At 41.6% G+C, this 11,390-nt stretch overlaps 1 protein-coding gene across 3 annotated transcripts; it reads left to right on the forward strand.

The window, feature by feature from the left end:
* On the forward strand, positions 1 to 10,356 carry LOC138336140 (serine-aspartate repeat-containing protein I-like). Of its 3 annotated transcripts, XM_069285461.1 has the most exons (3): positions 1 to 117; positions 7,407 to 7,736; positions 7,767 to 10,356. In XM_069285461.1, the coding sequence occupies exons 2-3, from the start codon at positions 7,410 to 7,412 to the stop codon at positions 8,646 to 8,648; spliced, it is 1,209 nt and encodes a 402-aa protein (XP_069141562.1). In that variant the 5' UTR covers positions 1 to 117; positions 7,407 to 7,409; the 3' UTR covers positions 8,649 to 10,356. The 3 variants fall into 3 exon arrangements, with proteins under 3 accessions (XP_069141562.1, XP_069141560.1, XP_069141561.1); XM_069285459.1 differs by having other exon boundaries at positions 7,407 to 10,355; XM_069285460.1 differs by lacking the exon at positions 1 to 117 and adding an exon at positions 282 to 362 and having other exon boundaries at positions 7,407 to 10,355.
* Positions 10,357 to 11,390: the final 1,034 nt, after the last annotated feature.

Consider the following 11,390-nt stretch of genomic DNA (forward strand, 5'->3'; position numbering starts at 1 on the left):
AGACAATCGGAACTCCTCGATACACCATACTGGTACATCTAGGCCCACAGTCCACTTCCACAGCCATACCGTTTGCAGATTTTGATTTTAATATCAAACCTTTGGAATAATAGAGAGGTTGGTATTATCTATCATTAACACACATAGTGATAAAATATTTTATTGATGATACAAGAAATATAAACATATTTATTATGTAAATGGATTGGACAAGATTAGTCCTTTCGTAGTACTACAAACAATTTATTACAACATAGTCCTATTGCACGATTAACATTGCCGCTAGGTCAAAGGTCAACTGGATATATACTATTTACATCCGAATTCTACAGCAATGGTGGACAGGTTGAGTTTTGCTTAGAGTGAGTTATTTATCCGTGTATTTTTGCATATAACTTGGTTGAAGATAACATCTGCAACTAAAAAAACAAAACATCATGATAATAACCCGTATATTTCTTGTTTCCCTTCAAGGAGTTTTTAGCTCACCTGGCCCGAAGGGCCGGTGAGCTTATGTCATGGCGCGGCGTCCGTCGTCCGTCGTCCGTCCGTCCGTCGTTCTCGTCCGTCGTCAGTCCGTCAACATTTCCTGTTTAAATCGCTACTAGTCATAGAGTTCTGCATAGATTGTAACCAAATTTGGCCACAAACATCCTTGGGGAAAGGGGAATCAGAACTTGTATAAATTTTGGCTCTGAACTCCCCGGGGGCAGGAGGGGCGGGGCCCAATAGGGGAAAATAAAGGTAAATCCTATAAACGCTACTTGTCCTAGAGTTCTGCATGAATTGTAACCACATTTGGCCACAAACATCCTTGGGGGAAGGGGAACAGAACTTGTATAAATTTTTGCTCTGACCCCCTGGGGGCAGGAGGGGCGGGGCCCAATAGGGGGAAATAGAGGTAAATCCTATAAATCGCTACTTGTCCTTGAGTTCTGCATGGATTGTTACCATATTTGGCCACAAACATCCTTGGGCGGAAGGGGAACAGAACTTGTGTTAAATTTTGGCTCTGACCCCCTTGGGGCAAGGAGGGGCGGGGCCCAATAGGGGGTAATAGAGGGTAAATCCTATGAATCGCTACTTGTCCTACAGTTCTGCATGGATTGTAACCAAATTTGGCCACAAACATCCTTAGGGGGAAGGGGAACAGAACTTGTATAAATTTTGGTTCTGACCCCCTGGGGGCAGGAGGGGCGGGGCCCAATAGGGGAAATAGAGGTAAATCCTATATGAATCGCTACTTGACCTAGAGTTCTGCATGGATTTGTAACAAATTTGGCCAGAAAAATCCCTTGGGGGTTGGGGAACAGAATTGTTATAAATTTTGGCATCTGACCCCCACCCCCCCCCCCCCCCCACACCCCACCCCCCCCCCCCCCACCCCCCCCCCCCCCCCCCCCCCCCCCCACCCCCCCCCCCAACCCCCCCCCCACCCCCCCCCCCCACCCCCGCCCCCCCCCCCCCCCCCCCCCCCCCCCCCCCCCCCGAGGGGGGCAGGAAGGGCAGGGCCCAATAGGGGAAATAGAGGTAAAATTCTACTTGTCTTAGAGTTCTGCATGGATCTGTAACCAAATTTCGCCAGATGAAACATCCTTGGGGTAAACAGAATTTCGTTATTAATTTTGGCTCTGCCCCCTGGAGGAGAGAAGAGTGGGGCCCTCATTGGAGCAATAAGAGGTAAATATCCAAATTTCTTAAGAAGAAGAAATCAATGGAACCTTATTCGCAGAGTACATTACTAGTGGCATGACAGAAATCCAGGGGTTGAGAGATACAGGCGCCTCTGGGCCAATCTGTGTTAAGGAGACGCTACACTAATTGCATGCGTCATATCACAAACTCTCCCTCAAATTGGCCACAAACATCCTATAGGGCGAAGGGGATACAGAGAACTATTGTTAAGAGTTCATGGCTCCAGAGAGCCCCACGGTGGCAGGTAGATATGTGGTTAGGGGCCCAGTAGGTGAAATAGAGGTAAAGTGATTCGAAGATACCTTCAGAAAAGATACATTATGAACCTGTATTTAGAACATTATACTTGGCTAATTACAAAACCAGTCAGGTTGAGCGATACATCCCGACTGGGCATATAATTGTTATTTTTATCCCTTGCGAAACGCGTTTGTGAGAGATATTGATTTGCGTTCAACGCAGCTCATTGAAACTTTCTGTATACATCAAACAAGTGCCCTAGTTGTGCCATTTGCTAATGCGGAGCTCACCTGGCCCTAAGGGCCAATAAGCTGTCCGTCAACATTTCCTTTAAATCGCTACTAGTCATAGAGTTCTACATGGATTGTAACCAAATTTGGCCATAAACATCCTAGGGGGAAAGGGAACAGAGTTTGTATAAATTTTGGGCCTGACCACGATGGGGACAGGAAAGGTGGGGCCCAATAAATCACTACTTGTCATAAAGATCTGCATAAATTTTAACGAAGTTTGGCCAAAAACATCCTCTGGGGATGGGGAACGAAATTAATATTAATTTTGGCCATGACCCCCTGGAGCAGAATGAGTAGGGCCCAATACGGAAACTAGAGATAAATATTTAAATTCCTTCAGAAAAGGAGCTATGAACCTGTATAGTGAACATTACTTGGTATTACAAACCGATACCCTCTTGGCCTTTTGGTTATTAGCTCACCTGGCCCGAAGGGCCGGTAAGCTTATGTTATGGCCCGTCGTCCGTCGTTGTCCGTCCGTTGTCCATCCGTCGTCCGTCCGTCCGTCAACATTTCCTTTAAATCGCTACTAGTCATAGAATTCTGCATGGATTGTAACCAAATTTGGCCAGAAACATCCTTGGGGGAAGGGGAATAGAACTTGTATAAATTTTGGCTCTGACCCCCCGGGGGCAGGAGGGGCGAGGCCCAATAGGGGAAATAGAGGTAAATCCTATAAATCGCTACTTGTCCTAGAGTTCTGCATGGATTGTAACCAAATTTGGCCAGAAACATCCTTGGGAGAAGGGGAACAGAACTTGTATAAATTTTGGCTCTGACCCCCCGGGGGCAGGAGGGGCGGGGCCCAATAGGGGAAATAGAGGTAAATCCTATAAATCGCTACTTGTCCTAGAGTTCTGCATGGATTGTAACCAAATTTGGCCAGAAACATCCTTGGGGAAGGGGAACAGAACTTGTATAAATTTTGGCTCTGACCCCCCGGGGGCAGGAGGGGCGGGGCCCAATAGGGAAATAGAGGTAAATCCTATAAATCGCTACTTGTCCTAGAGTTCTGCATGGATTGTAACCAAATTTGGCCAGAAACATCCTTGGGGGAAGGGGAACAGAACTTGTATAAATTTTGGCTCTGACCCCCCGGGGGCAGGAGGGGCGGGGCCCAATAGGGGAAATAGAGGTAAATCTATAAATCGCTACTTGTCCTAGAGTTCTGCATGGATTGTAACCAAATTTGGCCAGAAACATCCTTGGGGGAAGGGAAAGAACTTGTATAAATTTTGGCTCTGACCCCCGGGGGCAGAGGGGCGGGGCCCAATAGGGGAAATAGAGGTAAATCCTATAAATCGCTACTTGTCCTAGAGTTCTGCATGGATTGTAACCAAATTTGGCCAGAAACATCCTTACGGGAAGGGGAACAGAACTTGTATAAATTTTGGCTCTGACCCCCCGGGGGCAGGAGGGGCGGGGCCCAATAGGGGAAATAGAGGTAAATCCTATAAATCGCTACTTGTCCTAGAGTTCTGCATGGATTGTAACCAAATTTGGCCAGAAACATCCTTGGGGGAAGGGGAATAGAACTTGTATAAATTTTGGCTCTGACCCCCCGGGGGCAGGAGGGGCGGGGCCCAATAGGGGAAATAGAGGTAAATCCTATAAATCGCTACTTGTCCTAGAGTTCTGCATGGATTGTAACCAAATTTGGCCAGAAACATCCTTACGGGAAGGGGAACAGAAACTTGTATAAATTTTGGCTCTGACCCCCGGGGGCAGGAGGGGCGGGGCCCAATAGGGGAAATAGAGGTAAATCCTATAAATCGCTACTTGTCCTAGAGTTCTGCATGGATTGTAACCAAATTTGGCCAGAAACATCCTTGGGGGAAGGGGAACAGAACTTGTATAAATTTTGGCTCTGACCCCCCGGGGCAGGAGGGGCGGGGCCCAATAGGGGAAATAGAGGTAAATCCTATAAATCGCTACTTGTCCTAGATTCTGCATGGATTGTAACCAAATTTGGCCAGAAACATCCTTTGGGGGAAGGGGAATAGAACTTGTATAAATTTTGGCTCTGACCCCCCCGGGGGCAGGAGGGGCGGGGCCCAATAGGGGAAATAGAGGTAAATCCTATAAATCGCTACTTGTCCTAGAGTTCTGCATGGATTGTAACCAAATTTGGCCAGAAACATCCTTGGGGGAAGGGGAATAGAACTTGTATAAATTTTGGCTCTGACCCCCGGGGGCAGGGAGGGCGGGGCCAAATAGGGGAAATAGAGGTAAATCCTATAAATCGCTACTTGTCCTAGATTCTGCATGGATTGTAACCAAATTTGGCCAGAAACATCCTTTGGGGAAGGGGAATAGAACTTGTATAAATTTTGGCTCTGACCTCCCGGGGGCAGGAGGGGCGGGGCCCAATAGGGAAAAAGAGGTAAATCCTATAAATCGCTACTTGTCCTAGAGTTCTGCATGAATTGTAACCAAATTTGGCCAGAAAACATCCTTTTGGGAAGGGGAATAGAACTTGTAAAAAATTTTGGCTCTGACCCCCCGGGGGCAGGAGGGGCGGGGCCCAATAGGGGAAATAGAGGTAAATCCTATATAAATCGCTACTTGTCCTAGAGTTCTGCATGGATTGTAACCAAATTTGGCCAGAAACATCCTTTGGGGAAGGGGAACAGAACTTGTATAAATTTTGGCTCTGACCCCCGGGGGCAGGAGGGGCGGGGCCCAATAAGGGAAATAGAGGTAAATCCTAAAAATCGCTACTTGTCCTAGAGTTCTGCATGGATTGTACCACCCAAATTTGGCCAGAAACATCCTTGGGGTTTACAGAATTCGTATAAATTTTGGCTTTGACCCCCTGGAGCAGAAAAAGTGGGGCCCAATAGGGGAATTAGAGGTAAAGATTCAAATTCCATCAGAAAAGAAACAATGAACTTGTATTCAGAACATTAATTGGCATTACAAACCAGGTGAGCGATACAGGCCCTATGGGCCTCTTGTTATATTTTTAGCCCACCATCATCAGATGGTGGGCTATTCAAATTGCCTTTCGTCCGTGGTCCGTCGTCCGTCCGTCCGTCCGTTAACAATTCTTGTTACCGCTATTTCTCAGAAAGTGCTGAAGGGATCTTTTTTTAATTTCACATGTAGGTTCCCCTAGGGCCCTAGTTGTGCATATTGCATTTTGGGATCAATCGGTCAACAAGATGGCCGACTGGTGGCCATCTTGGATTTTGATAGTTAAAGTTTGTTACCGCTATTTCTCAGAAAGTACTGAAGGGATCTTTCTCAAATTTCATATGTATGTTCTCCTTGGACCCTAGTTGTCCATATTGCATTTTGGGACCGATCGGTCGACAAGATGGCCGACCAGAGGCCATCTTGGATTTTGATAGTCAAAGTTTGTTACCGCTATTGTTCAGAAAGTACTGAAGGGATCTTTCTCAAATTTCATATGTAGGTTCCCCTAGGACCCTAGTTGTGCATATTGCATTTTGGGACCGATCGGTCAACAAGATGGCCAGCCGGCGGCCATTTTGGATTTTGATAGTTAAAGCTTGTTACCGCTATTTCTCAGAAAGTACTGAAGGAATCATTCTCAAATTTCATATGTAGGTTCACCAGGGACCCTAGTTGTCCATATTGCATTTTGGGACCGATCGGTCAACAGCGGCGGCCATCTTGGATTTTGATTGTTAAAGTTTGTTACCGCTATTTCTCAGAAAGTACTGAAGGGATCTTTCTCAAATTTCATGTGCAGGTTCCCCAAGGGGTCTAGTGCATTTTCTGACTTATCGGTCAGCAAGATGATCGACAGGTAGCCATCTTGGATTTTGATAATTGAAGTTTGTTACTGCTACATATCTCAGAAAGTACTGAAAAGATCTTTCTTAAAGATGCTCCACCGCTGACAAATGGTATTTTTTCACTGTCAAAAACAGGAGGAGACGATTTAGTAATTTTCTTCAGTTACAAAAGTTACTTACTTTACACCATTGCCACCGTTAAAAACTTTGAGCTTCTAATTTTAATTCAAGTTAAAAATATGAAAAATAATTAATTGCATCCCGAAAAAATTCCGTGGCACTATATCCTATATGGAATGAAATACTGATTGCGCATGCACCAAAGGCGACATGAATTATTTTATATATTTTTTTGTTTTAATTAGGCATATATACGATTAAACACCAATTATTGTTCAAATGAAGAATATCATTGATGCTCTGTCGTCAGTGGAGCATCTTTAAGTTTCATATATAGTATATAGTAAAAGTTTGAAAAGCAGGGAAAAGATCCCTCTTTCTGTTGTCAGACATAGATAATTCTTTCGTGGGCGCCAAGTTCCCTCTGGGATCTCTTGTTTTTGTTACCTTGGAAACTTTTTTGATCAATCAGAAATCCAAGATGGCCACCACAGTCGCCATCTTAAAACGCATTTTGGACTTCTTCTCAAGTTCTACCGATGCGATTTAGCTGAAACTTAGATGAAATGATCCTGACATGGTCTCGAACAAATGTTTTTCGGTTCGATCAGATATCCAAGAATGCCACCATAGCCACCATCTTGAAAACAAATTTTGAAAGTCTTCTCAAGATTACTAGTGCAATTTAGCTGAAATTTGCATGAAATGATCCTAACATGGTCCAGACGAAGTGTTATTATTTTTCACGTCGATCCAAAATCCAAGAAGGATGCCACAGCTGCCATCTTGAAAACACATTTTGGACTTCTTCTCAAGTTCTACCAGTGCGATTTAGCTGAAACTTACATGAAATGATCCTGACATAATCCCGACCAACTGTTATTTATTAGGTCGATCTGAAATCCAAGATGGCCACCACAGCTGCCATCTTGAAAACACATTTTGAACATCTCAAGTTCTATCAGTATGATTTAGCTGAAACTTGCATGAAATGATCCTGACATGGTCTGAAAAAGTGTTGTTACATCTCTGGTTGATCCCAAATACCCGGTAGAAGATGACTACCATGACACTATACTAATTAATTTCCCTATATATGACTATTGTCAAGGTAGTCAGATGACAGTTAAGGCCCTTAGGCCTCTTGTTGGTCTAAGAGCCTATTCGTAGGAAATATTCTCTCTTACAATGACCTATCTTATTAGAGCTAATTCATGTATAATTAGAGCAAGACAATTTGAGTCATATTAATTTATAATCACCTGATCAGATTTTAATGGTCTTGTTTTTGCAGGAAATGGAAGATATTTGTGGAGATCAGAATGAGCTTCTCAGTCAAGTAAAACAAGGAAACACTATTCCAGAGGACAGAGAATCCAAGTGTGATGGTAACAGTCAGTCCAAAATCAACCCGAGCAAGACAGAGCCCATAGATGATGTGGACGGTGAAGGAATCAGTATTCAAGAAAACGCTCAACTATCACATCATATTGATGTGGGCCAGACCATCACAAACTATTATTGCAATGCCAAGGTCAACACAAAATACGATTGCTTTGATCAGATCAACACCGACGACGATTACAATGCAGAGGTCAACACAGATGACGATTACAATGCCAAGGTCAACACCGACGACGATAACGATGCCAAGGTCAACACCGACGACGATTACAATGCCCAGATCAGCACAGACGATGATAACAATGCCAAGGTCAACACCGACGACGATTACAATGCCCAGATCAGCACAGATGGCCATTGGAATGCCCAGGTCAACAACGACGATGATTACAATGCCCAGGTCATCTTTGATGACGATTACAATGCCCAGGTCAACACAGACGACGATTACAATGCCCAGGTCAATACCGACGACGATTACAATGCCCAGGTCATCTTCGATGACGTTTACAATGCCCAGGGCAACACAGACGACGATTACAATGCCCAGGTCAATACCGACGACGATTACAATGCCCAGGTCATCTTCGATGACGTTTACAATGCCCAGGGCAACACAGACGACGATTACAATGCCCAGGTCAACACAAACGATGGAAATAATTTACCCTTGGTTTATCCTGTTGACCTGAATGTCAATGACCTGAATGCTTATGTGCTCATTAATGACACTGGCAGATGGTTTTTCCTCCGTGACGAAAGAAATTGTGCTGCATTAGCTGTGAATATTGATAACGGTGACAGGTCTAGTTTTGTCTTAAATGATGATAATGTCCTGATTGAATTAGACCCTGATGAACCAAATAATGTTACTGAAACCGTGTCAGAAGACGAGACATCTGGACTGGCTATTTCAGAGTACACAGAAAGCCTGAGTTATGAGTACAATGCTGTGATAGCTGTGAGTGGTGATGAGAGGGAATTTGTTGTAGAGCCTGTTGTTAACATCACACCAGTAATGTTCTTCTTACTGATTTATCTGCTGACATCTATTGAAGTACAAAATCCATCCTCTGGTACCTATAATGTCAATATTTTCCTGTTTGTGATTATTGTGTACCTTTGGTGTTAGTTGATATCTTCCCATTTGTGACTAGTGTGTGCCTACCAGCCAACTTAGCCAAGAGACACACTGTCCGACAATTTGATCATAATAGCTAAGCAGCAATCTTTATACACAGGTTGTTTTGAAATTGGCCGTTTAGGACCCCGAGAAAATGGTCTTGTAAAGGAGTTTGTATTTATGCAGAGGTTGCCGCTAAGATAGGTTTTACTGTAAATAGTTTTAAATGGGATAAAAACAGATTTTAAATGTTACTTTTGTATTGATATTTGCATATTGTGATACTCTTTATGGTTTCCAACAAATTTTTTTGACTCCTGTTTATAACGAATACATCGCTTATTGCACCTGATATTACCAGGTGACGGGAGATTTGTGACGTCATTTGCTAACAACTTTGACAAGAAAATTCAATATGACAGTGTTGTGATATTGGCTATTAAGAATTTTTTAAACTCGGCTATTTGTCAAAAATCATATTTAGAGACAGATATGAGCATGTAAATATCAAGCAGATATATGTTTAAGCTTATTGCACCTGATATCACCAGGTGACGGCAGATTTGTGACGTCATTTGCTAACAACTATGACAAGAAAATTCAATTCGATAGTGTTGCAATATTGGGGATTACAAAATTTTTAAACTCGCTATTTGTCAAAAATCAGATTTAGAGACAAGATATTAGCATGCAAATATCAAACAGATATATGTTTAAGAAGCTTATGTACAAATATTTCTGGTGTATTTTCTCCTTTTCAATTTACCCGGTATCTTCTATTTTTATGATGGGGCGTATTTGATTAGCTTCAGACTTATAACTCGTTTTGTTTTCATAATAATTTTCTTTGTATACAGGGCCTCATGGTTATTGTAACACTGGTTGTAGAACATTACTAGTCGGGTTACATTGCAAGCCTAATTTTTGTATTGAGAGATGTTAAACATTTTTGAAGTATCTGTTATAGCCTTTTGTTATTTAAACAGTGCCCATCATTTGAACAATAACTGATGTTAAATCGTCTATACTGATTAACACACAAAAAAATATAAAAGAATTTATTTTGCTTTTGGTGCATACTCAATCAGTACTTACCAGTAATTCCATATATGACATAATAGTGACCTTGATTTTTTCAGGACACAATTAATTTATTGAAAAATTTGAGCTAAAACTATTAAAAATAATATATTTAATATTTTTACTCAAACTTTTCAATGGTACTAATGGTGTAAAGTGAATAACTTTTGTTACTAAAGAAAAATACTAATTTGTCTGCTGTTTTTGACAGAAAAAAAATTCCATTTCGTCAATGATTCACTTGTTGGTTGTCATTTTATGACTTGCCTTGACAAACTAAAAGGGTTTTCATTGTTGTTGTGCTATATAAAATAATTATTTTCAAATAGCAAGTTGAAAAGACAGCAAATATCGTTTTGAGGCAGAGAATAAAATGGCAGATATCTAGCATCAACCCTGACTACACATATAACTTAGCTATGTGAACCAGTCTAACCATGCCTGTAAAATGTACTGAATTTACCATTGCATTGAATGATTTGTTACATTGTATACATGTAATTATGAATATCACTGTTTAATTAGTTTGTGAATAAAATATAGAGCACTATCAATTTTTGGCTTGTTCATTGTACTGATCAGATGCTGATATAACTGAACCCAATGCAGCTTTTTAGGTCATCTGTTCTGATGAGTCAGGATGACCTAGAGTCCATATTCGTTTGCCGTCTGTCATTCATTCAAAAACTTTCCTACTTAACTCCATTTCGATCTTAACCAAATGGCATGAAGCAATGTAATGCAACTTTTGTATTTGATTTATTTTTACAAATTTTGCTATCCAAATGAATTTTTACAAATTTTGCTATCCAATAAATTTGTGAAAGTTTTTTGATATAAGTATTTCCATTAATTTTTTCAATAGGAGAAATCCATAGAAAACAACCAGGTATGGTGTGAAACATTTGGTGAAGGCAATCATATTTTGTGTAAATGAGCATTACCTGACCACAAGCGACACAAGGCCGGGAATATTCCTAAGTTTTAGTTTTAAAATCCTACTTCTTCTTAACAGTGTTTAGGCTATTCAAATTGTCTTTTGTCGATAGTCTGTGGTGCATCTGTCCATTACAATTTTTGTTACCTCCATTTTTCAGAAAAGTAAAAAAGAGACATTTCTCCAATTCAATATGTATGCTCCCCGAGGACCCTAGCCATGCATATTACATTTTGAGACCGAAACAAATCAAAGCACATGGCAGATAGTAGCCATATCAAATTTGACCATTGAAATGTATTTTTGCTAATCAGTTTAAGAAGTTCAACTATGTGTATGCAATTTTTCAAAGAAGTGGTTGGCACAGCAATCCCTCTCGGATCGCTTGTTAAGATAACTTTTGTAAGAAAACCATTAAGGCCCCTTGGCCTCTTGTTATCAGTCCATTGGCATGGTTTTGTTTGTTTAATGTCCATGTAACAGTTATGGTTATTGAAGGAATGTTGGTGGAGGAAAGCTAGAGTACCCAGAGAAAAAACTACCAGCCAACTGCCCCACTTAGGATTTGAACTCGCCACCTTGTGGTAATATGTCAAGACATCTAAATTACTCGACCACCGCAGGCTATAGTATTAGTCCAGAGTCTTTTGATGTCTAAGGCAAGAAAAACTATTAAGCTTAAAAAATACAGGGTTGTCAACCGTTTCAAAATTGATCAATTCCCAAGTTTGATC

Source organism: Argopecten irradians, chromosome 12 (genome assembly GCF_041381155.1).
Source record: "Argopecten irradians isolate NY chromosome 12, Ai_NY, whole genome shotgun sequence".
Lineage (NCBI taxonomy): Eukaryota > Metazoa > Mollusca > Bivalvia > Pectinida > Pectinidae > Argopecten > Argopecten irradians.